Genomic DNA, 27,087 nt, shown 5'->3' with positions numbered 1-27,087 from the left:
TTAACTTTGTTCCCGCCCATATTATTGTGGAGACTCCCAAATTTACTCCATGTTGGACACTGCCAAGAAAGTGTTCAAAGCACGTCATACTTGAAGTCACATTTGCCCTCTTTCACATCCACATGAGACACCAAGCCCTATTTCACTCTTGTTTAAATTTTATTATTGTACTTATTAGTAATAAGCCAAGAGAACTGGGATAACAAAGGGGAAAGTTCAGGATAAGTAACTTCTTCCTTATGAATTAAAACACATACACACACTTCAGTTACCTCCTCCCCACCCAATCCTAATGTACAAATAGCTACATAATTCAGTCCACAGAACACTGTGAGCAGCTGATACCAGGAGCTGGGCAAAGGACCCCAGTTGTGTGGAGTCTCAGGCTGATCTGGGTCTAGATGACCAGCTTCTCCACACTGAGTGTACTTGTGGTTTCATCCTCTTCATTTGACCCAAAATAGCCGGGGAGGTCCAGCATCCTCTGCTCTGCCTCAGTGAGGCCGAAGGATGTATTGTCATAGAAGGCGAACTCGGGGTGGGCTGGGAAGCTCTGACACTTGTCTTTTCTACACTGAGAAGGGCTCAGAGGGCTGACCCTCTGGTAGCTATCTTTGGGGGCCGTGGGGGACGGCTGCTTCCTTGGGACACTCCTGTGACTGGGGGACGGGCCCCTCCGAGCTCTGGGAGGCTCCGCTCTCTCACCTCCTGCCACGAATCCTGCCTGGCAATCCCCGAGGTCTGGTTTCCTCGCGGGCTGCCCCAGGGTGTAGGATTTAGGGGAAGGGCTTAATGGACCCCTGGTTGCACCTGCCCCTTGGGAATGGTCCGGTTTCTCAGGAAACGCGGCAGCGCCTCGACTCTGAGGCCGAAAGCGGTCTTCCGCCTGGTCCCAGGTCCGCGTCCTGGAACTGTAGGCCGGGGCCTGCCGCGGAGTCAGGGTGGACATGCTCCTCTCCCGGAACGGCCGGGCCTGCTTGGCTTCGTGAAAGCTCGCTGTCCTCCTGAAGTGGGAGCCCCTGGGGTGGCTCCTCTCCGGCGGCGCCCCTCTGCCGCCCACGTGCCTCATGGCCGACTTGCGGATCACCGTCTGGCTGGGGCTGACGGCACAACTGGCGCGACAGACCGGGAGGTCCAGCCTGCAGGGGGACCTGGCCGCGGCACCCACGGCTGGCTGCTCCAGGAACGGGGATTTGATCCGGAACTTGTTGGCTGCAGCCTCCTCGGGGCTCTCCACGTCTAGGGCGGGGACGGCGGCCGCGTCGATGGCCGTGTCCGTCAGGGGACTCTGAGACACGTGGTACACCTTGGTGGTTTCCGTCAGGCCCTTCTTCTTCATCTCCTTCAGCTGCTGCTGGGCGAGGCGGTAGCTGAACAGCGGGGGGATGATCTTCTGGGCGTTGGACTGCACGCTCTCGCTGCCCGAGGCGTCGTCCTCCGGGGACACCGGCCCACTGCGCCTGTACGTCAGGGGGATGCCCGCGTCCCCGGGGTGCCCCGCGGGCCCGTCGCCCCCATCCGAGAAGCTCCCGCGCTGCTCGCTCAGCTCGCAGATGTTCTCCTCGTCCGAGTTCTTCCGGAAGCCGGGGGAGTGGATGGAGTTGTGTCGAGCCGGCGTGCTGCATTTGGGGGCGCGGCCGAACTTCCTCCACAGCGTGATGAGGACGGTGGCGACGATGATGAACAAGCACAGGGAAATCCCAGTGACGGTCACGATGTTGTTGGACTTCCCCGGACCCTGGGGCTGAAGAGGAGACGCGCTGGATGGCTGGAAAGCTACGAGAAAAGGAAGAACAAAGATGTGTTCTCTATATGGTCTCTCTGCGCGGTGTTAAGGTTCGGAGTGGCTGGCTCTGATTCTCTAGCAGTTCAAGAAAGAATAAGCGAGGACTAGGATTTCTGGCCTTACACACGCGTCCCTGCTGGCAGCCTCAGCCAGACCAAAACACAGGGCCCACAGAGATGTGAGCCACAACCAGGGTGACTCCTGGGCTCACCAGCTCCTGCTGACACGGCTCTCAGATGTTCCACAAAGCAGCAGCATAAGCAAAGTTTCAAGGCAAAAATCAAGGTTTTTGCTTAAGATAAGGTAAACACGGGATATCTGTAGTTAAATGTACCTTTGAGATGCACATCGGGAAATTCTTACCAAGAATAAAACCTGCCCTGCAAAATAATTCGGGTAGGTTGTACCTAAATTTTATATCTTGAGAAATTAATTGGTCAAAATCAGTCTTTAGGCAATGTAATACAACTCACATTTCCCTTCTAATATCCAGGAACTATCTTTCCTGAGGGGTTGAAGCCTCTGCTTCTCACTCTTTGGTTTCCAGCTGTCCACTCCCCTTGCTTCCTTCCAAGGGACCTTGGTTTGTCTTTTTCTTCCCTGCTGTCTCCAACCGGTTTGTCCCGGGGTCATCAAATTGTTTCACCAAGCCTCAGACGTCACCTGGGGCCTCAGCCTGCACTGCCACTGAAATACCTGGGAACCTGAGACCAGCTAATACCACCACCCTCAACCTCTCTTTTCTCCTTGTCACTGCCCACTCTTCAAGCCCTTCCAGTCACCTGTCCTGTCCCCTTTTTCTGCACAGTCTTACCAGCCCCAGTTCTGTGTGTCATGTCCCTGACCCATCCTCGCACTGCCCACTGTCTTGGGTGGAAGCTGTGATACATACCTTGTTTATAAGCAAACAGGACCAGCAGCAGGGAGTGTTCCTCATTCTCTTCATTCCTGATTGCCATTTTCAACTAACTCTTTCACCTCCAAGTAAAAATTCTACTCTTTTAACAAATATGTATATATATATATTCCCTATGCTGTTTCTACTCTATATATTCCCTATTGCATCTCTGTGACTTACTTACTTTATAACTATAAGTATATACCTCTTAATCTCCTTTATTTTGCCCATCCACCCCACCCACCTCCTTCAGGCAACCACTGGTTTGTTCTCTGTGTTTAAGAGTCTGTTTTTTGTTAGTTTGGTTTTTTTAGATTCCACAAATAAATGAAATCATATGGTATTTGTCTTTCTCTGTCTGACTTACTTCACTTAGCATAATGCCCTCTAGGTCCATCTATGTTGTTACAAATGGCAAGATCTCATCCTTTTTATGGCTGAGTAATATTCCATTGTATATTTACACCATCTCTTCTTTATCCATTCATCTATTGATGGGCACTTGGGTTGCTTCCGTATCTTGGCTATTGTAAATGATGCTGCAATAAGCATAAAGGTGCATATATCTTTTAGGATTAGTGTTTTCATTTTTGGGGGGGCAAATACCCAGTAGTGGATTACTAGACCATATGGTATCTCCATTTTTAATTTTTTGAAGAACTTCCATACTGTTTTCTGCAGTGGTTGCACCAATTTACATTCCCACCAACAGTGCACAAAGGTTCTCTTTTCTCTACGTCCTCACCAGCACTCATAATTTCTTGTCTTTTTCATACTAGACATTCTGACTACTGTGAGGTGATATCTCATTGTGGTTTTTATTTGCATTTCCCTGATGATTAGTGACGCTGAACATTTTTGCATGGGCCTGTTGGCCATCTGTATGTCTTCTGTGGAAAAATGTCTATTCATATCCTCTGTCCATTTTTAATTGGATTGCTTGTTTGGTGTTGAGTTGTAAAAGTTCTTTATATTTTTGGGGTATTAACCCCTTATTGGACATATCATTTGCAAGTATCTTCTTCCGTTCAGTAGGTTGCCCTTTTGTGTTGTTGACAGTTTCCTCTGCTATGCAAAAACTTATTTGGGTGTAGTCCCAATTGTTTATTTTTGCTTTTGTTTCCCTTGCCTCAGGACACATATCCATAAATATGTTGCTAAGGGTGATATCTAAGGTGTCTTCTACTCTTTTGATACCCATGCTATCTACCCAGACCACCCTCCCCCCCTCAACACTGTCATTTCCCAACCTCATGGCGGCCATCAGTCACTAGCACCCGGGTCTCAGTCTTCCTCACCATCCCCTAAAGAGCCTATCTGGGCAACGTCACTGTCCATCCAACATATCATACCTTCCCATTGTCTGCAGCTGCTCCTCTTCAGAAATCTCAAACTTCACAGCTCACTTTTGAGCTGTATCCTCCCCTCTCACTTACTCATCATTATTTCGCTAGTTTTTCAACCTCACTGCAACTTTTGATTCCCCAACCCCTTCATTTTCTCCCCATCTGCCAGCCAACTCCTGGCCTCACTTCTCTCCCTACACTCATGATCCATCACATAAACCATTCTCCTGCCAATAACCTCAACTCTCTGACCTCTAGTACTGAGACATACCACTTTCTCCGCTCTACAGCAAAAGTCCATCCCTAGATAAACCAAGACATGTGAATTATCAGCTGCTGCACCCAGGCCCTGAGCACTGGTGGAGAAAATAATACCCCCACGCAGGCTAGCACCTCTGTATACTGACAGCCCCCAACCTCGACTCCCTGCAAATCCTTCCACGGGTTCCTAAGTAACTCGCTCTTCCATCCCCTACAAGTTTCACCACTTTCCCTAAGCACCCTACTACCCTCTTCCTCAGAATTCCACTGGATCACAAAAAAATAGAAGCTATCAGGCAAGTATAGCCCTCCTCCAGCTTCTTCTGCTGTCTTCTCCCCCATAAACTTAGGAGCAGCCGCACTTCTCTTCACTTCTTTCACTATGGAATTAGTGGGAGAAATATCTTCCTATAAAGGTGAGTCCACCAAGTGCTCTCTAGGTCACCCTTCTCCGAGGGGATCAACTCTCTGTACCAATTATCTCCAGCTTCTCCCCTATGCAGCTCCACAGAAACATACTCAAGTTCTTCTTTAAAAAGAACTTTCTAGAATTCTCATATCTTGTTCCTGGTCTTCTCAGCCAGGCTTACAGAAAGAGGAGTCTACATCTGCTGACTTACTGCTTCCACATCATCACCTCTGACTCCTGCGACCTGCCTCCAGGATTCCAGTGAAACGGCTTCTGTCAATGTCATTAATCAGCTAAGAGCTAAATTCAAGGAAGTTTCGTCCTGATATTCCTTGACCTCTGCCGTATAGGCTACTGCCCAACACTTTCTGCGACTTTTTCTCTTCTTGGTTTCAATGATAGTACTCACTCTGGAGAGAAGAACATGAATTTTGGAGCAAGGAGATCTAGATCTCAACCTGGGTCCATCAGCTCTGCTCTCTCCACTTATGTCCTATCAACACCTTCACCTCCACATGCCCAAGACTCATCATCTTTCCCCTAGAATCTGTGCCTCATCCAATATGTCCAGTCTCAAGGAAATGGCACCAGTGTTCATGCAGTTGCCAGTACTAGAATCCTGGTTTTCACCCTTGATGTTTCCCTCTTCATCGTTCACCATATCAGTCTTTGAGTCCTTCTCTCCTCTACATTCTCACTGCCATCATTTCATTTTTCACCTGGGTTACTGAAAAACTCTTAACGGGCTTTGTGGCTGCCAGTCCTACCCCTTCTGATTTTTTCTCCACACTACAGCTGAGAGAGATCCCTCTGAAATACAGGCCAAACCTTCAAGGCCCCTCAGGATCTGACTCCTGCCCACCTGTTCAGGTTCATTTTTATCACTCCCTCCTGGCACATTATGCTTTAGATACATTAAACTAATTTCAGTTCTCTGGGTCTCTTAATGTGCCATCTTCCACGCTTTCATCCATTGCTCCCTTTGCTAAAATTCCCTTTCTCACTTAGCTCACCTGGGTGGCACCTACTCAGCTCTCAAACTTTAGCTCAAATATCACCACCTCCAAGAAAGGAGGTGTTCCCAGCATGAATTTTCACCCCTGCAAGTTTCCATAGCAAGCTGTGGATACCTTTCTCACTGCAGGCTCTACACTGTACTGATTATAATGCCTATTTATGTGTCTGCTGAGCAACTATATCATAAGCACCTTCCAGACAGGAACATGTCTTATCTACATATTCCTAACCCCAGTCACAGTAATTTACACATAGTTGGTATCCGATAAATGTTAGGTTAATTCATTTAAAAAGGTAATAGCAAAATGATCAATATCCCACCAGATGGAATGTGGGCACAATGGCAACAGATCCTCCCACTCTCATGTTTGAACAAGATGGTCAAACTAACATAGAACTTGACGTTGATGCAAAAACATCCTTTCAAAGCCAAACAAAACTCTAAAGTCTCAACCAAGTGAACACAGTTGCATGATGAAAGACTTGTTTACTGATTTATCACTTCTTTCATGTGCAGTGGCTATTTATGTCCGTGGGGAGCAGCAATGCAATTGCACCTCATGGATCTCTTTAATTGGCTATTATCTTTGACTGTGGCTGGCTCCCTTTAAAACCATGGCTGGAGAAAAGCCCAAGAGCTGCTGACCTCAGCCCTCTCTGCCTCATCTACTCCCTCTTTCACCTGAAGTGAAGGAGATTTCTTGATGTTAAGCAGCCTGTGAACGGATCTTTACATTTCCAAGGAGTATGAAATAGGCTCAATAGGAAGAAGAACACTTGGAGGAAATAATCATTTTTATCCACATAAGCATTTATCTGAGGACCACTTATAGTAGAAGTAGGGGTGCCTATAGCCCTTACTCTTTTTGCTATTTTATAATATATAAATTTCTAGTTCCCACCCAATATTAAAGAATTAAAACATAAGAACATGAAATAATTTCACATATCCTCAAAAATTATTACTAATTCCATGGGGTACTTGGGTGGCTCAGTCAATTAAGCATCTGCCTTCAGCTCAGGTCATGATCCCAGGGTCCTGGGATCGAGCCCCGCATCTGGCTCCCTGCTCAGCAGAGAATCTACTTCTCCCTCTCCCTCCGCCTGCTGCTCCCCCTGCTTGTGCTCACTCTCTTTCTCTCTTTCTGTCAAATAAATAAAGAAAAATCTTTTAAAAAATGATTACTAATTCTAGGTTTTTGATGCTTCCAGAAAGCTAGACTGGCCTGTGTAGAAAGGCAAGGTTTTCAAGATAGGTAGCTTATATGGGTCAGATTTAGTCCTCTGCTTTCTAGCTTTTTCATCTCGGGCAGGTCAGTTACCCTCTCTATGCTACAGAGTCCCAAATAAGTGAGATAATGTATTTAAAGTGCTGGCACATAGCAGATGGTCAATAAATGGTTGATATTGTTGTTACTTGTAAAGGAGCAGTAGAACCCAGTGACAATTGACTTTAAATTTATTTGAGTTCATTCATTCATTCTTTCAGTCACTATGGAACTCTAGATGGAATATCTTAACACAACATGCCATCCCAGAATTAAGAGGAACAGGTATATTTGAAGATAGTTATACCCAAGAAAGGAGCTTGAACGTGAAGGGGACTTATAAAGAAAGAGTAGACAGAGAAGAGAGCCTTAGAAAATCATATGAGATATAACTAGAGAAAGAATAGATTCAGAGTGCGGCCAAGGGATTATGAAAGAAGAGGGGCAGACTGAGAGCTAGCAGAAGAGCCTAAGTCTGAGGAAAAACAGAAGAAAGAACACCCTCAGGATGCTGGAATAAAGGGAACAAGGCCTACAGCACTGGCTGGAAAAATGAGATAGTAAGAGTGAATTTCTAAGGTCACACACAGGTGGTGACACTGGCCAAGGTGTTGTTGCCAGGTGGTTTTGGCTAAAAATGCTCTGAGATCCAAACACAAAAAACCATCTAAATCCTCTAGATCCCAAGGGACAAGGAACGAGGGATGGTTTTCTAACCTGGAATTGGAGAGTGGAAGAAGTCAGGACTGGACAGAGTACTTTATCTAAGGGTCAGGACCAGAGCAAAGGCAGGCAAATTAAATCGGAGATTGGCTATAGATCAGTAGGTGAGATGGTATGTGGGAAGAGCAAGGATTCTTATTACTGTAACCTGTAGCAAATGAATGGAATTCAACTCCATAAGCTGAAGCAAACATAACTAAGCCATGTTAGCATCACATCTACAAACCATTTACATCAAATACCATGGAGCACCTACTAAGTGCCTTCAAGATGTTGAAAGGATGAAGGAAAGGCCAGTGTCTAGATGATGACAAGAAATCTCCCCACCTTCTCCTCCTAGGTAGGGGTAGTAAAGAATAAACATAGGGCCATTCAGGGGATAAGATAGGGTAACTTGCCCCATTTTGACAAATAATGGTCTATGTGATCCCCTCAGCCTTCTCTGACATGATGAGATATTCTTCCGCAATTTTTGTGGGGAGAAGTAAAGGAAGGATAAATAAGAAAACAAAAGAAAATCAAAAATAGCTTAGGAAGAAATGATCATCCCTCCTGTTTTTGTATTTTTAAAAATGATTTCCTATGTCTGAATCTTTAATTTAGATAATTTGCTTGTCATTTCCCTATCTTCCACAGTGTTCAATCCCCTGTCATCTCACTGACAAGCCACTCCCAGTCAGAGACACACTAATGCATACAGCCTTAGTAAAGCCAGCAGCAGTAACAGAGTGTCGACGAGTCCACCTCTGAATTCAGGTTGGTGATTTTCAGGCAGGCTTAGGTTCAACAGTCCCTCTGGGGAAAGACTCCCGAGGAAAGAAGGATACCTACCAGCACACTCCTCCAGGGAACACAGGGAGGTCTCCGAGGACATTCCAGGGCAGCCAGGTCTGGAGGGGAAGGAAGTCAGGCACACGCGGCGTCGCTCTCTGACACCATCCCCACACGTGGTACTACATTGGCTCCAGGGCTGCCACAGTCCCCAGGTTTCTGCAAGGACAGTAGCCATGCTTTTAATGCTAGTTCATTTGAGAATCAGAATTTAACTGCACCCAAATGAAGCAGCAAACTCAAATCTCAGGCCTCAAAGTCAGTAAATAAAAACATTCCCAAAGACGTGGAAAGCTGGAAAGAGTGTTTAACAACCCTTAAAACAAAGGAAAGCTGTACAATTTACAAAATGTTAAACTTTTTGGAACCCATCAGAGAGCAAAGGTCACAGGGCAACCAAACGGCCTGAAATATAAGGAAAGACAGACTCCTCTAAGGAAAGACAGGATGCAAACACTGCTTCCTGGGATAGACACCAGACCTCATACAAGCTGGTGAGAAGTCATCTAAAAATGTAATGAACTGCCAGAAGCCGAGTGTGGGCTAGCATGAGAATATAGAATCCCTGGGAGCCACAAACCCAATGGGAATTTGTACCCACTTGTGGGCTCTTCTTCATGGATCCCACCAAATGCTCACAAGAAGGACTATGGGTAGGTGCAAGACCAGAGAAAGCCTCCCTTGTGGTGGAGTCCTGAGGATGGAAGGCATGGCACTGTGGGAAAGACACAAACCTCACCTGGATCCTTCTCCCCATCTGCTCTACTAACAAAAGCCTCAACCACTGGGGACAAAGCAGAAGCCCTGTCACTCAAAGGGCACCAACTGAAATCCGTGCTGCTTGGGAATGGGAAAAGAAGGAAATCCTTCACCCCTGGAGAGGAGCAGAAAATATACTGGGGCCAGACTATTAGAGAGCTTCTATCACTGGAGAGGGGCAAGATCATCAAGAAGTCCCCAACCCTGAGACTCAGGGGGGCACAGCATTTGTCTAAGACTAAGGATGAACTGCAAGAAGAAAAAGCTCTCCAGCTCCCATCACCCAACCCCTACCCAGCAGCATGCTAACAATTTCCAAGTATCAAGTAACAACAACCTACTGCTAGGGCAGGGGCAAGAGTGACAGGTGAAAACCTGTGCAGGCTCAAGCCTAAAGCTGAGGGTGCAACAGAAGCATGGAGGAAAACCCTCTGGCAAGCCATCTCCTACCCTAACTGCAAAGTAACATTAGAAAATTCTGAACTCTGCCATGTCCTGAGGATGGCCATAGCAACAGCACAAACTCAAACATAGCTTAATTCCTTAGTACATCGACCCACTCCCCACACTAAAGGCCTAGCAAAAATAGGGTATGCCCATTTCCCCACATAAATACTATTTATTGATGTCTACAGTTCTAAATAAGATGTCCAACTTTCAGCCAAAAATTATGAGACACACAAAGAAGCAGGGGGGAAAAAAAAACTACCAAGAGATAAAGTAATCAAGAGAACCAGACTCTAATGTGGCCCAGATATTGGAACTATCAGACAGAGAAGTTACAATAGCTATGATTAATCTTAAAGAATTTAGTGGAAAAGGTGAACAAGATGAACAGATGAAAAATTTCATTAGAGTTGTAAACTGAGAAGAGGTAAATGGAATGCTAGAAATGAAAAACATGGTAACAAAGATGAAGAATGCCTTCTAGAAGAACACTCATCAGTAGACTCAACACAGCTTAGGAAATAAAGAGTAAATTTGAATATAGGTCAGTAGAAATCACTCAGACTGAGATACAAAGATCAAAAAGAAAGAGTGAATAAAACAGAATAGAATACCCAAGAGCTGGGGGACAATATCAAATAGTCTATCATTCATGTTATTAGAATCCCAGAAGAGAAAAAGAGAATCAAATAATGACCAAGAATTCTCCAAAATTAATGAAAGATACTAAGCTACATCAAGATGCTCAGAAAACAACAGGCAGAATACAAAAAATAAATAAATAAACAAACAAAAAATTAGACACACTATATTTAAATTGTTAAAAGCCAAAAACAGAAAACTTTGAAGGCTGTGGCAGGAGGGAAGGTGGAAACACATTGCATACAAAAGAATAAAGATGAGAAATACAGCAGGCTACTTGTCATGCAAGCCAAGGATAATGGGCTAATACCTCTAAAGTAATGAAAGAATGACCAACCCAGAATTCTATATCTAGTAAAAATATTTCCAAAATTTAAGGAGACATAGACTTTTTAGACAAATGAAAATGAATAAAATTAATTACCAGCAGACCTGCACTAGAAGAAATGTTAAAAGAAAATCCTTCAGGCAGAGGAATATGATACCAGGAAAAAACTTGCATCTGTACAAAGAGTTGAAAAGTGCTGAAAATAGCATTTATAAAGGTAAAGATAAAACTCATTTTTTTCTCATTTTTAAATGCTCTAAAATATAATTGCTAAAGAAAAATAGTATTATGTGTTCATAGCATATATAAAGTAAAATTTATGAAAACAATCACACAAAGAATGGGAGTAATCATTGGAAGTGTACTGTTAATAAGGTCCTTATACTACATGTGAAGCAAAATATTATTATTCAAAGGTAGATCAAGAAAAATTAAAGATATATACTGTAAACTCTAGGACAACCACTAAAAAATATTTTAAGGTATAAACCACTAAAAAATATTTAAGGTATAAATGTTTATACCTTAAAATTGAATTAATATTCAATTAATACAAAAGAAGGCAGAAATAAGAGGAAAAAGAAACAAAGAACAGATGGAACAGACATAAAACTACCAAGATGATAGATCTTAATCCAACCATATAATGATTACACTAAATATAAATAATCTAAACACACCAATTAAAAGACATTGTGAGATTGGTAAAAAAGCATGACCCAATTATATGTTATTTTAAAAGAAACTTACTTAAACACTAATTCAAAAAGATATATGCACTCCAATGTTTACTGCAGCATTATGTACAATACCCAAGATATGGAAGTAACCCAAGTGTCCACTGATAGTTTGAATAGATAAAGAAGATGTGGGGTGGGTACGTGTACACACACACACACACACACACACGCACGGATACAATGGAATATTATTCAGCTACAAAAAAGGATGAGATCTTGCCATTTGCAACAACATGGATAGACCTATAGGGCATTATGATAAGTGAAATAAATCAGACTGAGAAAGACAAATACCATATGATTTTACTCATTTATGGAATCTAAAAAAAAAAAAATCCAATGAATAAACAAACAAAAAGCAAAATCAGACATATAAATACAGAGAACAAGCTGATGGTTGCCAGAAGGAAAGGGGTGGTGGGATGGGAAAAATGGATGAAGGGAAGTGGGAGATACAGACTTCCAGTTATGACCTGAATAAGTCACAGGAATAAAAGGCACAGCATAGAGAAGAATATAGTCAATGATATTGTAATAGCATTGTATGGTGACAGACTGTAGGTACACTTGTGGTGAGCATAGCATAATACATAGAGAAGTTAAATCACTATGTTGTACATCTGAAACTAATGTAACATTGTGTGTCAACTATACTCAATCAAAAAAAATTTTTAATAAAAAAACTTACTTTAAATATAAATACACAAATAGGTTAAAAGTAAACAGATGGGAGAAGTTACACCTGTGAACATTAATTAAAAGAAAACTGGAGTAGCTATATTAATATCAGACAAGGTAAACTGCAAAACAAGAAATACTACCAGGGATAAAGAGGGACATTATATGATGATAAAAGGGTCAATTTAGCAAGGAGCTTAACAACACTAAATAGGGATGCACCTAACATCAGAACTTCAAAATACATACAAAATACTCCCAGAACAGTTATTACTGACTGACACATGCAAACATCTCTTCCAAGCATATATATAATCACTGCCAGATAGAATAATTAAACAGTTCCCTATAAAAAATTATCCTAAGACCCTTCTCTGTAAGTACCCATCCAACCTCAAGAGCCAGGTCATGCCAATCCTAGGCACCAAAACACCTTCTGTATAAAAGTCTTTCTTTATCCTCTATGGACGAAAACTCGATACAGTCAAAGGTATAAAAGCACAACAAAAACATAATGAGAACACATAGGGCAAATACATTCTCAGGTAATCCAAGTGGTGCAATCTTTGGAGTGAGTCATGGAATATGAGTTCTTTATGGCAATTAAAAGTCTCTGGGATTTTCACAAGAGTGGGAGCATTACAAACCACTATCCTGGACCAACATCAACTGAGGTGTGGTAATTATGTTCCATCCAGAGGTCCAACTGAACACAATATTGGTTCTGTGTCTTCAGATCACACTGCAGCTCCTCAGATGGAAGAACAATGAGCCAGCTTTGTCCTTAAGCTTCAGAGCTATTCAGACACTAAGTCCCCCATGCTTGCAAAGCTTTGGGACTCTCATATGAAAGTCTCTCTGAGTTAAAGTTTAGTGATTTATTTTTGAAAAATCTACTGGGAATTCCACTACTGAGAAATCTAAATTGAAAATTAAGTCAATACATAGTTTATCCTTATATTCATATTTAAGACCACAAAAGGTAGAATTGCAAATGCTAAAAATCTTTTTCTTATTCTTTCTTAACTCTTATTTTTTTTTTTTTAAAGATTTTCTTTATTTATTTGACAGAGAGAGACACAGCGAGAGAGGGAACACAAGCAGGGGGAGTGGGAGAGGGAGAAGCAGGCTTCCCGTTGAACAGAGAGCCCGATGCGGGGCTCGATCCCAGGACCCTGGTATCATGACGTGAGCCGAAGGCAGACACTTAACCGACTGAGCCACCCAGGCCCCATCTCTTATTCACTTTACATAAATATAATATATATAGAAAATTATTTGTCAGACTAAAAACAAAAATTCCATTAGTAGTGGCCAGAAAAAAAATCAAAGTTTTAATGAAAGCATGAATCTTAATGTCAAAAATTACATTTTGAAATGTTGTGTCTTTTTCCCTTGGAAGTAAAATCAGGGCTTGTAGGACAATCAATAATAAAAAATAAATAATCACTTAAGCTACATCTCATATCCTTTTATTTCTAAACCAAATTAATCAAACAGGAAACAAAGGAAATCACTCAAAGCAATTAACAAATTTAATAAGGCAAATTTTTAAAAATACCTTGAGTAATTCTATCCGTTCCCTGAAGATTTCTACCAATAACGTTGAGGGAAATACTAGGCAAATGGAAAGTTATTAGATAACTGTAGTTCATTTTTTAGAAATGAAGAGCAAGATGACCAATATTTAAAATACTCTTACTTCATGAATGAAAGCTGTTTTGTTTTGTCCTGGTTAAATGTCCATACATGCACTCATACTACATAACAAACCTGTTTAGCCAGGATAAATACCTTTTAGACTACTATAGAGGATATTAATTCTGAATGAGCAAAATTTCTCTGCAATAGGAAAAGGGAGATTTGTTTCCACCCCTTAAGACTATCTGAAAGAATACTGCCCCTGAAATATTCACACGTGGAAGACATCTTGCTCGAGAAACTAGAGCACAAGATAAGCCAGTGTGATGAGCAGGAAATACTATAACTTTTTTCAATCTAAAAGCTTTATATTGTCTAATACATGAATTGACAGTTGATTGTATGGGAGGCAATATAGAGTAATGGAAAAAGCCAATCAACCACCAGTAGTGGTTAAGCCACTTAACCATCATTGACCTTGGGCAAATTACTTAATTTTGTGCCTCCAGTTCTTCACCTATAAAAGCGACAAAATAAACCTAACCCAAACGGTTGTTATGAAGATTAAACAGATTAATATTTGTAAATCACTTAGAACAGTGCCTGGTACAAAGTAATCACTATATAAACATTAGCTTTATTATGTCAGATGATCACACACATTATGTCACATATCCTGAAAGGATATTCCTAAGGAATCCCAAAAGAAGAGTTTACTCTTGGAAGGGTTTCCTGTTTCATTCACTTTCAGAGAACTGTGGAGTATTAAAACATCTAAGGGTCTGCTTATATGAATTTTTAAAATTATATTTTCTAGTTTGAGGTAAACTAACTCACAAAGTGGACAAGTGGTGTAAAAAGATTCTGGCAGAGGGGTGCCTGGGTGGCTCAGTCAGTTAAGCATTTGCCTTTGGCCCAGGTCATGATCCCAGGGTCCTGGGATCGAGTCCCACATCGGGCTCCCTGCTCAGCGGGGAGCCTGCTTCCCCCCTCTCTCTGCCTGCCGCTCCCCCCCCCCGCTTGTGTGCTCTCTCTCTGTCAAATAAATAAATAAAATCTTAAAAAAAAAAAGATTCTGGCAGAGAATTAAAGATAATACACAACATGCAAATAGAAAGGAACTGACAGGGTTGACAGTTCTCCTGTTCTTGGTAAAAATCTCTAGTCAGTCATTATGAAGGAAAAACAAGACCATCTAATCACAGAAACAAGATAGTCTAAAAATTTCAATTATCAAGGAAACTATATATTAAATATATATAATTTTCATTTATCAAAAAAAACTAAGTAAAAAAAACAACTATGTGACTATGACTTCATACCCTCTATCATTTATTATCAAGTTTGGGGACGCCTGGGTGGCTCAGTTGGTTAAGCTTCTGCCTTCGGCTCAGGTCATGATCCCGGAGTCCTGGGATCGAGCCCCACATGGGGCTCCCTGCTCAGCGGGGAGCCTGCTTCTCCCTCTGCCTGCTGCTCCCCCTGCTTGTGCTCTCTCTCTCTCTCTCCCTGACAAATAAATAAAATCTTTAAAAAAATTATCAAGTTTTGCCCTAAATTTATTTTGTCTGAAACCCTTGGGCAGAGGTGTTCAGAATTTAGGAATTCTCAATTTCTTTTTGTAAGGTGTTAAGTGCTGGCCATATATTACTAACCCTCCCCTGGCAGGATCTCAGGCAGCATCCCATTACCAAATACATTAACATTTCTGCAGAGAAAAATATAAACATTCACACTAAGTAGGATACATGAAGATCATAAGTAAGCATTTGTGGCAACATCTATTATATATTTTCTGTAAATTGTTATTTACATACTATCTTAAGGTCTGAAGACATATTTGGAAAAAGAGACAAACATATCAAACACATTACTCCATTTTCAAAAGGAACTAATAAGAAACCAGTGGAGGCGGTGGCTCACACAGGTCATGGTGGGTTCACTGGGGTCCCTGAATGATACCATTTGCCAAAAAAAAGTCACCTGTCAATTTAAGTGGAAAATGAAGAAAAGAGAACTAGATTCAGAAATGTTTATACTCAAACACAGGGCGGCATTGAGGTCCCCCTTGCTAGCATAAATGTCTTGGTTAGCTAGAGTGAGAGCCACTGGTGGGTGGTCACTCTCCTGGGGTCTCCTAGAGCATTAGCCCCTCCAAGCACTGCTTCCAGCCCTGATGCTCAGTTGTGTCTAGTTGCTGCAGCCCCTAGGGAACCCCTCACCATCCTCAGCCTGGAAACACAAAGAACCACTCCTTTGTTCTGCCTCTCTCTCGTGTCTTGTCCCTGCTGCTGTGTGTGTGTCGGGGGCGGGGGGGGGGGCGGACTCAGGTCTTTAGACAAATAGAAGAATCTGTGGAAACCCCAATAGCTGGGAGAAACACAAACTATACCTCCTGCTCCCAATGTGTTTAATCAAATGGCCCCAGTATCTTTATTTCCCTAGGTTTGTTTCCACTAAATTCAATTAGATTTTTTTTCTAACAAGTAATTTCTTTTGAAAAGGCAAATCTATCTTGAATGATTAAATTAGTTTAATACAATTTTTCTTACTAATACCTGGACTGGCCACATTTGCATTCAATTTTCACTTTAATAAAACATGTGTTGGGCTCCTATTAATGTGCCAGGCATCCTAAGTGGGCCAAATAAATATCACAAGTTGACTTTTCAAACCAAATGAGCTCCCCCTGGCAGGGGGATGGTGGGCATGAGGGTGGGGGGCATGGGGAGAAAGACTCGAAATGAGGCATGACAGAAACGACTGATGCCATGACAAAGGAATGAAGGATGTTATACCAGCTTACAGCAAGGGAATTTAGCTAGTTTGGGGTCAAGGAAGAATAACCCAAGTGGAGACTTTGGGGACAGGTTAATGTCAACCAGGCGAAGGGAGGTGGAGATTCCAGCTCAGAGACTGTGACTGTGGGTTGGGCAGCCTGGCCATCAGGGGTCCTGTGGATTCTCATCTTCATGTCAAGTGAGGTGACTGACAGGTGTTAAGGAGGTAACAGCCTCAGCTAACCTGAATTTTAAATAATCCCTCTGCCTGCAGTGAGGGAATGAAGTGGACGGTGGCAGGGACTGGAATCAATGAGGAATCTGTTGCCATAGGTTAGCTAAAGGATGATGAAGGTTTAAACCAAGAGTCAGACACCAAGGAATCAAAACCCATAGGACTTGGTGATTTATTATTTATAGGAGGTGAAGAAGAGGAAGACCCCTGGGCTTCTGGTTTGAACAATGAAATGGTCGTGAAGGCCTGTACTGAGGGGCAGGTGGAGGGGGTAAGATGATGAGTCTAATTCCTCTGAGATGCCCGAGAGACATGTGAGGGGGACAGCTATGTGGCAGCACTGAGATGCCGGAGAGAGATGCCAATATGGAGTCGTCAGTCTCAGGATGGTGATCACCTAGCAGGTGCGTGAAGAGGGAAAAAAGAGGATCTAGTATAAGATGTGGAAGTCCAGCAGTTAACAGATGAGACCAGGTGGTAGAACTGGCAGGCAAGGGAGACCACGAAGGAACGGCCAGGGGAGTGGGGGATAATCGAGATGAGGGTTCAGGGGGATGTCACAGAATCAAGGTATTTTTAGGTATTTCAAAGCTGATAGGGATGAGCCAGTAAAAGGACCATTAGAGACAGAGGAGAGAGAGGGGATAATGATTAAGAGGATTCCTGATAGGAGCAGAGGGACTGGGATCCACAGAGGAGGGGAAGGCTGACCTTGCATTGGAGGAGTGACACTTCTTCCATGGTGACAACAAAGGAGACCAATGGCTGCAGGCCTCCAGACATTTTGCTGGGAGGTTGAGGGAGCTCGTTCCTGATGGCTGCCTGCTGCCCTGTATGCCCGGAGACAAACGCAGCTCTGAGAGTCAGCCAGGGGGCAGGGGTTGAGGTCTGGGGGAGCTGTTCTAGAGAACAGGAGCAGAGCTGGTCAGGGTAGCATGGTGGGTCCAGTGGAGGGGGGAGCCATAACCCACTCACGGTGCTCCTGTCCACCTGGATGTGACCTTCTCATGCAGCTTGCATGCAGTGGGCGGCCAGCAGATGGCTGGATTCGTGCATCAGAAGGAAAAGAGGGCAGAGGAGTTTAGGCTATTGGTAGGAGAGATGATAGGGATGGGCCATGGAATCTAGGCTGGATGGAGAGGTAAGTGCAAGCAGGGAAGTGACTAGGTGGTGCGGAGAGAGTCAAACGAAATGGACTTCTAAGGTGAGGAGGTGGGTGAATCTGAAGCAAGAAACACTTGGGGTTCCAAAGACAGTCAGAGGCTTGGGCCCTCAGGGGGCCTGGGGCTTAGCAGGGATGAAGATATAAGCAAACCATACAATCTCTGCCAGATGAATTTCTTGCCAAGACCAGGCTTGCACCCAGGAAAAGGAAAAGAAACGCAACGAGGAGCCCGGGGCATGGATGGAATTGTAATAACCCCACTTCTTTGTGATTAGGTAGGGCATTACTCAAAGAATTTAGAACTTGAAGTTTTTAGAAATCTTGCTTTGAAATCTCACTTCTAAAGAAACTCATTCCTGCAATGAAGGATGTAACAGGAAAGAGACATGCTTAGCGAGAGGAAGCCGGAAGTTAACCAAATACGACATTTAGCTTTGAATTCTGCTCATAATAATACAACTTTCTAAGATAAAATGCAACAAAAGCTAAGGTTTATTGGTGCTTCCTCTATGCCAGGCACTATGCTGAGAACTGTGCACACGTATTTCATTCAATTCTCACAACTCTCAGAGGTAGATACTCTTATTATCCCTGTTTTACTAACAGGGAAACTGAGACCTAGGGAAGTGAGTGGGGAGCTGGGCCTGCTTCCCATTACTCATTTTTCAGGTAAGAATGATAATGCCATTTGGGACATTATGAGGAATGAACCATAAAAATGATGGTACAGTTCACAGAAAATTAAGTTTGCCTAAATTCAAAAGAATAATTTTGATTGCATGAAGGCATCAGTTTGATTTAAAAATTTTTTAAATCTCAATACCAACCTATATTTCTCTGAATTAGCATGCACTCCCTCTCCTTTGCGGAAAAATGGCTTCTGCTTGAAACGCCAAAGTCAAAGCAGTATTTATTCCTCCCCATGTCAAACAAAGTGCAGTTGAATACGGTTCTCCTCTCTCCCAAGGTCAGGCTGTTTTCAGCCAGCTGAATGGTCCTTTCCCCAGCGCGTCTGGGGGCCTCCTTGAAGACCGTGATCACTCCTTGGACGAAGATGCATGGTGGAGGGAGCACCATGACCTCCACCCCGGATTCACACGTGAGTTCCGGCGCCATCACCAGTTTGTATCCAAATTTCTGGGCCAGGTCAATGGGTCCCGTGGAGGTAATGACCGAGTCTCGGCCAAGCAGCTTCAGCACCACCGTGACGTAGGCTTCAGGCCCCACAGGGGCACAGCCAAACTCAACCCACTGACCTTGAGAGAGTTCCGTCCTCTTGCTGGTTCTGATCTCCAGCGGCTGACCTGGACTTGTTCTCGCCGCGGGCAGACTGTTGGTAAAGACCACGTCCACCGAGATGTCAGGCTGGTCCACCGGGAAGGAGCACAGGGGCTGATTGGTAAAAAGGCCCACCTGGAAGGTGCCTTCTGCCGCCTGGGACGTCCTATTCAAGGTGATGTGAAAGACAGGCCATTCCACCTTGAGAAAGGCACTTTGCTCCCGCCGGCCCACTGGAGTGCTGTTGTCTGCTGCTTCCCGAGTCATCGTGAACCAATAGTCTCCAGCCTCCCTGAAGTAGAAGCATTCAAACTCGAGTGTGCCCTGGGACTGGTTGGTCAGGAGGTATTTGGTGGTCACAGTCTGATTGGTGTTGGCCTCCAACAACAGGATAGATACATTCCTCAGCGTCCCATTAGCACCACTGAAATACTGGAAATCCACAGACACTGTGCTGTTGCTTAGCGCTACATGGTCCGGCTTTCCCAAGAGGAGATGTTCAGCTTCTCCAAGAACTGAAATCAAAGGGTCAGAGTTGGTTTTACAGAGAGATCTCTGAGCAGCACTATCGGTGATATCAAAGAAAACAGCATTTTTTTTAAAGATTTTATTTATTTATTTGAAAGAGAGAGCAGAGAGAGAGAGAGCATATGAGCTGGGGGGGAGGGTGGCAGAGGGAGACAGAGAAGCAGACTCCCCGCTGAGCAGGGAGCCCAACGTGGGGCTCGATCCCAGAACCCTGGGATTATGACCTGAGCCGAAGGCAGACGCTTAACCAACTGAGCCACCCAGGCGCCCCGAAAACAGCATTTTATACATAAGAGGAGTTTGAACTCAGCCAAAGAGGAAGTAGAATGATGCTGAGTGCTGATCCTGGGAGCTGGGCCCTGTGCTGTTCCCATTCTAAAGCGGCTCTGGGCCTTCATCTTCGGCTTTTGTGGTTATGTTTAAAACATTTTCTGATAAATACCTTGAATGCACCACATTCAACAATGTAACACATCTGCAGTGAACAATCTATAAAGCAAGAATAACTACTGACAATTCTCAAGATGTAAATCCGATACCTCACTTTTCTCATTTTAATCTGTTAAAAAGAAAACAAGCCCCAGAGGGGGGACATTTGCCCCCCAGGACAGCAAACCAAGACTTAATTAGTTTCAACCTAACCCAGGAAGATGGCCTTGCTACAATCAATCTGAAATTTCCTGATCTGCACTAGTGAGGTTACCTCCATGACAAAAAACCTGCTCACCACACCCCCCCAACACACACACACATACACATATACACACACACACACATACACACACACTCACACACACAGAGAAGAAATCCTAGCCTGAAACAGTCCTTTCTATTCTTTTGCTAATAACTTCTTGCCCCACCCTCCTTCCCATAAAAACCTTCATTTTGTACAACTCTTCAGGCCATCTCTGCTTGCTAGATGGGATGCTGCCTGATTCATGAATTGCTTAATAAAGCCAATTAGATCTTCAAATTCACTCAGGTGAGGTTTTTTTTTTTAATAAATCATATTCTGGGGGCACCTGGGTGGCTGGGTCTGCCTTTGGCCCTGGGCCCCTCATTGTGTGGAGCTCTCTGCTCAGCGGGGAGCCCTCTGCTCAGCGGGGAGCCTGCTTCTCCCTCTCCCTCTGCTTGTGCTCTCTCTCTCTCTCTCTGTCAAATAAATAAATAAATAAAATCTTTTAAAAAAAAAACCATATTCTGGGGGCACTTGGGTGGCTCAGCTGGTTAAGCGTCTACCTTCCGCTTAGGTCCTGGGATCGAGTCTCACATGGGGCTCCCTGCTCAGTGGGGATCCTGCTTCTCCCTCTCCCTCTGCCCCCCTGCTCATGCTCTCTCTCTCACTATCTCAAATAAATAAAATCTTTTTAAAAATCATATTCTGGTGTTTAGATATTTGGGGGAAATGGATGCACAGTGAAGTGAGAAAACTTGATTTAAATGATGCCAAACAAACTGCTCTTGATTACTTAAAATGGAAGACCCTAAGTATACCTCAAAGTTATCATTTTCTGATATTCAAGACAAGTACTTAAGCATTTTCACCAGAAATGGAACCAGTGCCATTGGTTTGTACGAAGCAGAAATTTTTAGATGAATAAGTTTGTTGACACTTTATTCTGCACAGGTCACCCAAGGGACAGAGTGAATGTTTAGGACATAGCCAGGCTTGTCCTTGGCAGTTTTAATGACATCACAGTAACCACGACTAGCCTAGATGTGACAGATGACTACAAGCCCACAAGTATCACTCAGTTATGATCAATCATATCTTTTTAAAAGAGACCCATCAGAGCAGCTGAAGTAAAGAGTGGAAAAAACACAGACACACAAGAATCCTTGTTTCTATTTTGAACCCTATCCAAATACATATCAAAGGAGACAGAATTTGGCAGTGCAACAATCAGCTGGCCATGGCTAGGATAAGAAACTCTAGATTTAAGACACTGCAGGGCATTTTTGGCTTAAAAAATAACATGTGTAAGTATTAATTGTTCTTACTATGATTATCTTATGTAATATACACATATCATACCATATCATATATATGTCCAAAGGGCCTCAGTGTGTTATTTGGGCTGATGATCATCTTTAAATATACCCTTTCATGTATTCAGTTAATGATTATTAGAATCAGCAGATGGATATATTGGCACATAGAGGTTTGGTTTTGTTTTTTAAATAGCTCAGCACTTCACCCATTTCTTATTGAAGATGAGACAAAATAAAATATATAAAACTTGGATAGACCTGAATGCTTGATCACCACTTGCTTGAAAACCATAATAGAATAAAGTTCTTTTTCTTTTTTTTCCTTTAGTCGAAACAGAAGCTGAGAGATAGTCCCTTTTGGAGGGAGACAAGTCAAGGTGAGGAAGGTAGCTGATTCTGTGGAAGCCTGTGCCTGGTTCAGAGCCCACTGGGCACCTTTTTGTAAACAGGTGACCAAAGGGACTCTAACACTCACCGCAGCCCAAGGAAGAAGTTAGACTGAGAACAAAGGTCAGATTAATTTGAATCTCATGGGGCAGGATGGCTTTTGATGCACTTTAAGATGGAGACCACACACCACTTAGTTAACTGACAAAGGCTATCCTCGATGATAGGGATTGTCAGGGGGCAGATCAGACTCTGATTTGATGGGCAGCCAATCAATGAAAAAGACACACATGCCCAGACAGTAGTGGAGAAAAGATGCAACTGATGGGTTCCAGCAGTGCAGACAGCAGGTGTATACTGAAGAGAGAACTTGCTCCTTTACTACAGTACTCCTGTTTTTATAGACAAGAATACATCCTCATTTAGAAAACTGCAGTTTGGGTGTCCCACATTCTGGCTACCTCAGTATAGTTCTCTCTACTCTTTCACTTCCCTTCTCCCCTTGCCTTTAGTATATTTAAAGTAACTGGTATCTCAATATAAGCATGTTGCTTAAAAAACAACAACTGCTGATGGTATATTTTGATCAATATCAAATGGAGAAGGGGGGAAAACCCAGGTCTAGGAAAACACTTCCTTTTCCATTAGCAGCATGTACACTCAACTTCTATGTTCTATTTTATGCTCATTGAACTTTTATTCTTATACTCCAGTAAGATATTTGCTTTCCACTACAACAAACATCCTTGCAGACTTTGTGTAAATGGCAAATTCTGATGTCTTTATCATTACGAAACAAAGGACCCTTTTATAATTTTTTGTCTGAGGCTGTTATACGCAGAGTGATCTGTTTTTAAATAGGGATAAATGACATTAAGATCATTGAATCCCAGATTGATTTTCAGCAAATCAAGCATCTTCTTGTTTGAATAAACATTTTAAAAAGAAAAGGCTGAGGAAGGAGATTCACCGGACAAAATGAACAAGTGCACACTCTGGATCGTTTAAGTGGATGCACCACTAATACCACACGAGCCAGGATTCTCTATCCCTTGGATCACATTTCTTCATCTATTTGAAAACAATTTCCACTTTTATACAATCAGCTGCTTAAAAGTCTTTGAAATATCTGGCAATCATCAAAAGTAGCGAGTTTTATACTGTCGAATCTGTTGGTTCAGCAGTTGCATAAATCTCTCTGAATAAGAAACTCGATTTTTATTTGAAACAAATTGAATGAATAAAAGTAACAGTGAGCATCTACTATTTGCTCAGACAGTCAAGGTGTCTCACCTTTCTTCTTTCATCATCACAACAATCCTGTGATGTCAACAAGAACCTTGTCTAAGGCATACAACTGGCAAGCACTTTGGACTGGCTCCAAAGATATTCTAAGAGCAAAACTCTCCAGGAGAGTGAAATCTTACAGAGAATCCCAATAAGAAAATATCATTTCATGTGTGTGTGAGTGGAGTTTAAATGTATAATACTGAATTACTAGGAAATCAGTCAAAGAGAACATAACGTGACATGTTTGTCTCCAATTTGCTTAAATGAAAGTGACTTGTTTTTTATTCTTTTTTAAAAGACTTAAAAATATATTTAAAGTGAAATTTAAATCAATATATACAGAACCTTAAGAGAACCCAGGGCTGCAAGGATTTCAGTTTAAAAGGTACTGCACTGTAGAGCCTCCCCGCCTCCTTCCTGCAGGGTCATCGACATCCATGCATTTATATAAACCTCACATTTATGTTTCTTCCTTGATGCTAATAGCATGAAGTACACTTACAATACTCACCATAGTCACAGAGTACCACCAACAATAGATTTGAAAAGTCTTTCAACATTTGTTTCATTCTGATCAGCAAAATCCCAGGTCTTTGGTCTCCTCATGTCCTTTCTCACATCCAAACTGTGAATTTTTTTTTTTTCCAAAAACACCTGAAATTAGAATCTCAAAAAAATGATGCCTCTGTTCAATGTGATTTATAAAATAGTAATCATGCTATGGCAAAACCATTCTAAGAAGTCAAACTTTGTAAGTGCCACTGAAAAGAAAATAGGGAACACTCTAATTTTCCCTGGGGAAGTAATTTGTAATTGTACGTGTCCCTTTTGTTACATTATAGTGCACCTGTTAAGAACATTCAGGCGTGCTCAACACAAGATTATCTTTGCAAAACACCAAGCCTCTTATCTTTATAACACATGCTTAAGTAGAGAGTTTGTTATTTGCTGAATTTCATCAAAGCTAAGAGCCAATCTGGATAACACATTTTCACCTGTTTATCTGCTTGGCATTTCACACCAATCAATTTGCTAAAATTTTGCCAAATTTTCATTTTGCATTGTGCTGTACAGACCAGGCTCGCTTCTACCAACGGACGTAACCACCACTGCCTTTCTTGCACAAGTGGTATGTTACCTGGATCGCTTCATTTCTTAATGCCTAGAAGCTATATCAAAACTAGCAAACCTTTCAAAAAAATACCCAGAGTATCACAATTAAATGTGAACTCCATGTGACTCTGACTTCCCTTGTTTAGGGCACTCTAAAGAGAAAACAGGTAAATAGCAATTATCATCTTCTGTCAGTTTTCCAATACTTGTTGCTGTCAGTATGCATTGGGAGATCAATGATTTCGTGCAGCAAACTTCCCAAACCACCTAAGAGGGCAGGAAAGACCTTGTTGGCCTGAGCCTCAGAATGATCTGTGGGAGGAGGCACTTGCTTTGATATGAACAGACTATTAGACTGTAGAATAAGAGTCAAGGTACTTGCCAATTTTTTCATACTACAGTCTAATAAGTGATGGGCTACTAAACATAACCAACTATGTATTTTCTTAATGTTTACATTCCCCCATTATCCACAGTTAATATATTTTAATAAGATACTATATTCCAAATATGTATCTTACATCTCTTCAGAAAAGACAAAAATTAATGGAATTAAAAGGACTGTGGAAATAATAAAAAATTCAATGGAAAGAAAACTGATGTGTCTCTATTAGCTTTCTTTCAATGGGAGTTGGTTGAACAAAGGAAACACTGTATTTCCTCAAAGGGAAGCAGAGATTTGAAGTGTAATTAGGCAGATGATTAGGGGGTCCCTCCCCTCTGCTCCCCAACAAAAAAAGAAAATTCCCTTTTGCTGGGATTAAGCATAGATTTGATCCAATCTTTTCCTTGAACTTGGACTGGGAAATGTGGCCAAACACAGCAGGTGAGCATCACCGCAGCTCCCAGGCAAGGGTGGGCACTTAGGGCAATAAAATGCTTCCTTTTGAGTTTCTGATCTCAGTAACCACAGTAAGGAGAAGTAAGCATTCCCTAGCTCCCAAAAGTTGAACTTGCTCCTCCCAAATTGCTTGCTTTTCCATGATAACCAATTTTTAAAGAAGCTCCTAATCACAACCGATTTTGTGATTATAACACATTTTTCTTCTTATGAAAATGACCAGTAAGACACAGAATAGTGTGATAATCAGTATTTAGAACTGAGTGGAAATATAAACCAGCCTACCTTAAAAATCATAATATGGATTTTTTTTAATATTCTTAAGCTTTTGAAAATAAATGCTTAATTTTTACTAGCGCAATCACTGATTTGAAGACCTGAACAGAGCAACCCACAATGCAATGGAATGCTGGGTAAAAAGCACTATATTTGGGGGAAAAAAAGGAGGGGGATCCCTTCCTTCCTTCCTCCCTTCCTCTCCCTCTTTCTTTTCACCTTGTTTGCTTATTTTCTTCCAACATGTTGTTCCCAATACCAGGACTGGCTACTTAGAATGTTTGGCTTGAGAATCGTTTTGAGAAAATAAAAACTTAGGTCTCTTTTATGCACACTTAAAAATACTTCTATATAGCATTCGCACACATAAACATTTGCAGAAAAAAATCCAAATGCATCAATTAGAGGGTAAGTAGCGAATATTCTCAGTGGCTAATGGCATCACGCCAAGCTCAGATCCCATGTTTTTGATGAAACCGGCTAAGATAAATCCCTACAGTGTCTTCATTGCTGCAGAAAAAGAAAAGGAATTAAGCTAAAGTCTATTGGGACCGATGATTTATCAAATAAAAGGGAAAACAAAAGGAAGCAAAGTGATTTTGTCTCTTCTGACAAACACACCCTCGTGTGTATCTATCTACTACTAATATTTATTAGCAGGAAATCCCTAGTTCCAAAGCAGCTCGTGTAAACAGGCTTTATTTATACGTTCAGTGCTGTGGGCTCTGCCCTGGTCCCACGGATTGGATGCAGCTTCCCTAGGAGGCTGTACGCTCCCCGCTTCTACAACTTCCCAAAGGCCCGCAAGTCCAGTTCATGCCTGGAAATCTAGCCCTGCCCAAGTCCTCAGCACAACGCTCTCTTAAAATGAGGACCGTTTTGGAAAGGCTTAAATCTCATAGTTTGTACCCCTGAAAGGATTTCTCTTCGGAAAGAGGCAAACTTGTTCTGAACCGCGGAGTACTCCAAGCCGCTATCCTTCAAGGGTCCCAGCCATTCGGGCTCAACGCCAGTCTGCGGGCAGCCTGTCTCTCGGCAACACCTGCGGAGCCGGGACACCAAGCCGCGCAGACGGACGCTTTCTAAAGCGTTTCCCCCGGGGGCGCAGGCTGAGCCCCCGACGGCGAGGGAGAGGCTGCCGCGCCACCTGCGCTCTCAGCCTGAGGGGAGGGTGGGGCCGGCAGGGGCCGGGGGGCACCGTTCGACCCCGCAGAGCCGCCGGGGACCCCCCCGCCGCACAGCAGTGCCCGAGGGGGCGGTGGGGGGGGGCGCGGCAGGCAGGCTCTTCCTACCTCTCGGGACTGGCGGGCGCAGGGGCCGGAGCCGAGGCTGGCGAGGCGGCGAGGCAGGCGGGCGGGAGGCCTCAGGGGCCGCGAGGCAACGCGCCGAGCATCCCGCGTCCCGGGACTGCTCGCCCAGGCCGGCGGC

At 43.0% G+C, this 27,087-nt stretch overlaps 1 protein-coding gene across 2 annotated transcripts; it reads right to left on the bottom strand.

The window, feature by feature from the left end:
* On the bottom strand, positions 1 to 27,087 carry THSD1 (thrombospondin type 1 domain containing 1). Of its 2 annotated transcripts, XM_032403098.1 has the most exons (5): positions 26,952 to 27,087; positions 23,941 to 24,083; positions 18,782 to 19,747; positions 8,540 to 8,698; positions 1 to 1,776 (listed from the first exon to the last, which is right to left on the bottom strand). In XM_032403098.1, the coding sequence occupies exons 2-5, from the start codon at positions 23,996 to 23,998 to the stop codon at positions 398 to 400; spliced, it is 2,562 nt and encodes an 853-aa protein (XP_032258989.1). In that variant the 5' UTR covers positions 23,999 to 24,083; positions 26,952 to 27,087; the 3' UTR covers positions 1 to 397. The 2 variants fall into 2 exon arrangements, with proteins under 2 accessions (XP_032258989.1, XP_032258990.1); XM_032403099.1 differs by lacking the exons at positions 8,540 to 8,698; positions 26,952 to 27,087 and having other exon boundaries at positions 23,941 to 26,748.

Source organism: Phoca vitulina, unplaced genomic scaffold (genome assembly GCF_004348235.1).
Source record: "Phoca vitulina isolate PV1807 unplaced genomic scaffold, GSC_HSeal_1.0 scaffold5, whole genome shotgun sequence".
NCBI lineage: Eukaryota > Metazoa > Chordata > Mammalia > Carnivora > Phocidae > Phoca > Phoca vitulina.
This window is presented reverse-complemented; position numbering and strand designations above follow the sequence as displayed.

Bases quoted from the DNA above. Each gene is read 5' to 3' on its own strand.
- THSD1 (XM_032403098.1), bottom strand. From the start codon at position 23,998: ATGAAACAAATGTTGAAAGACTTTTCAAATCTATTGTTGGTGGTACTC. The intron at 19,748-23,940 runs GTGAGTATTGTA...CTTTGATTTCAG, and splicing joins GGTGGTACTCTGTGACTATG to TTCTTGGAGAAGCTGAACAT. The intron at 8,699-18,781 runs GTTGGTATTGAG...CTGTCCTTGCAG, and splicing joins GCTAATTCAGAGAAATATAG to AAACCTGGGGACTGTGGCAG.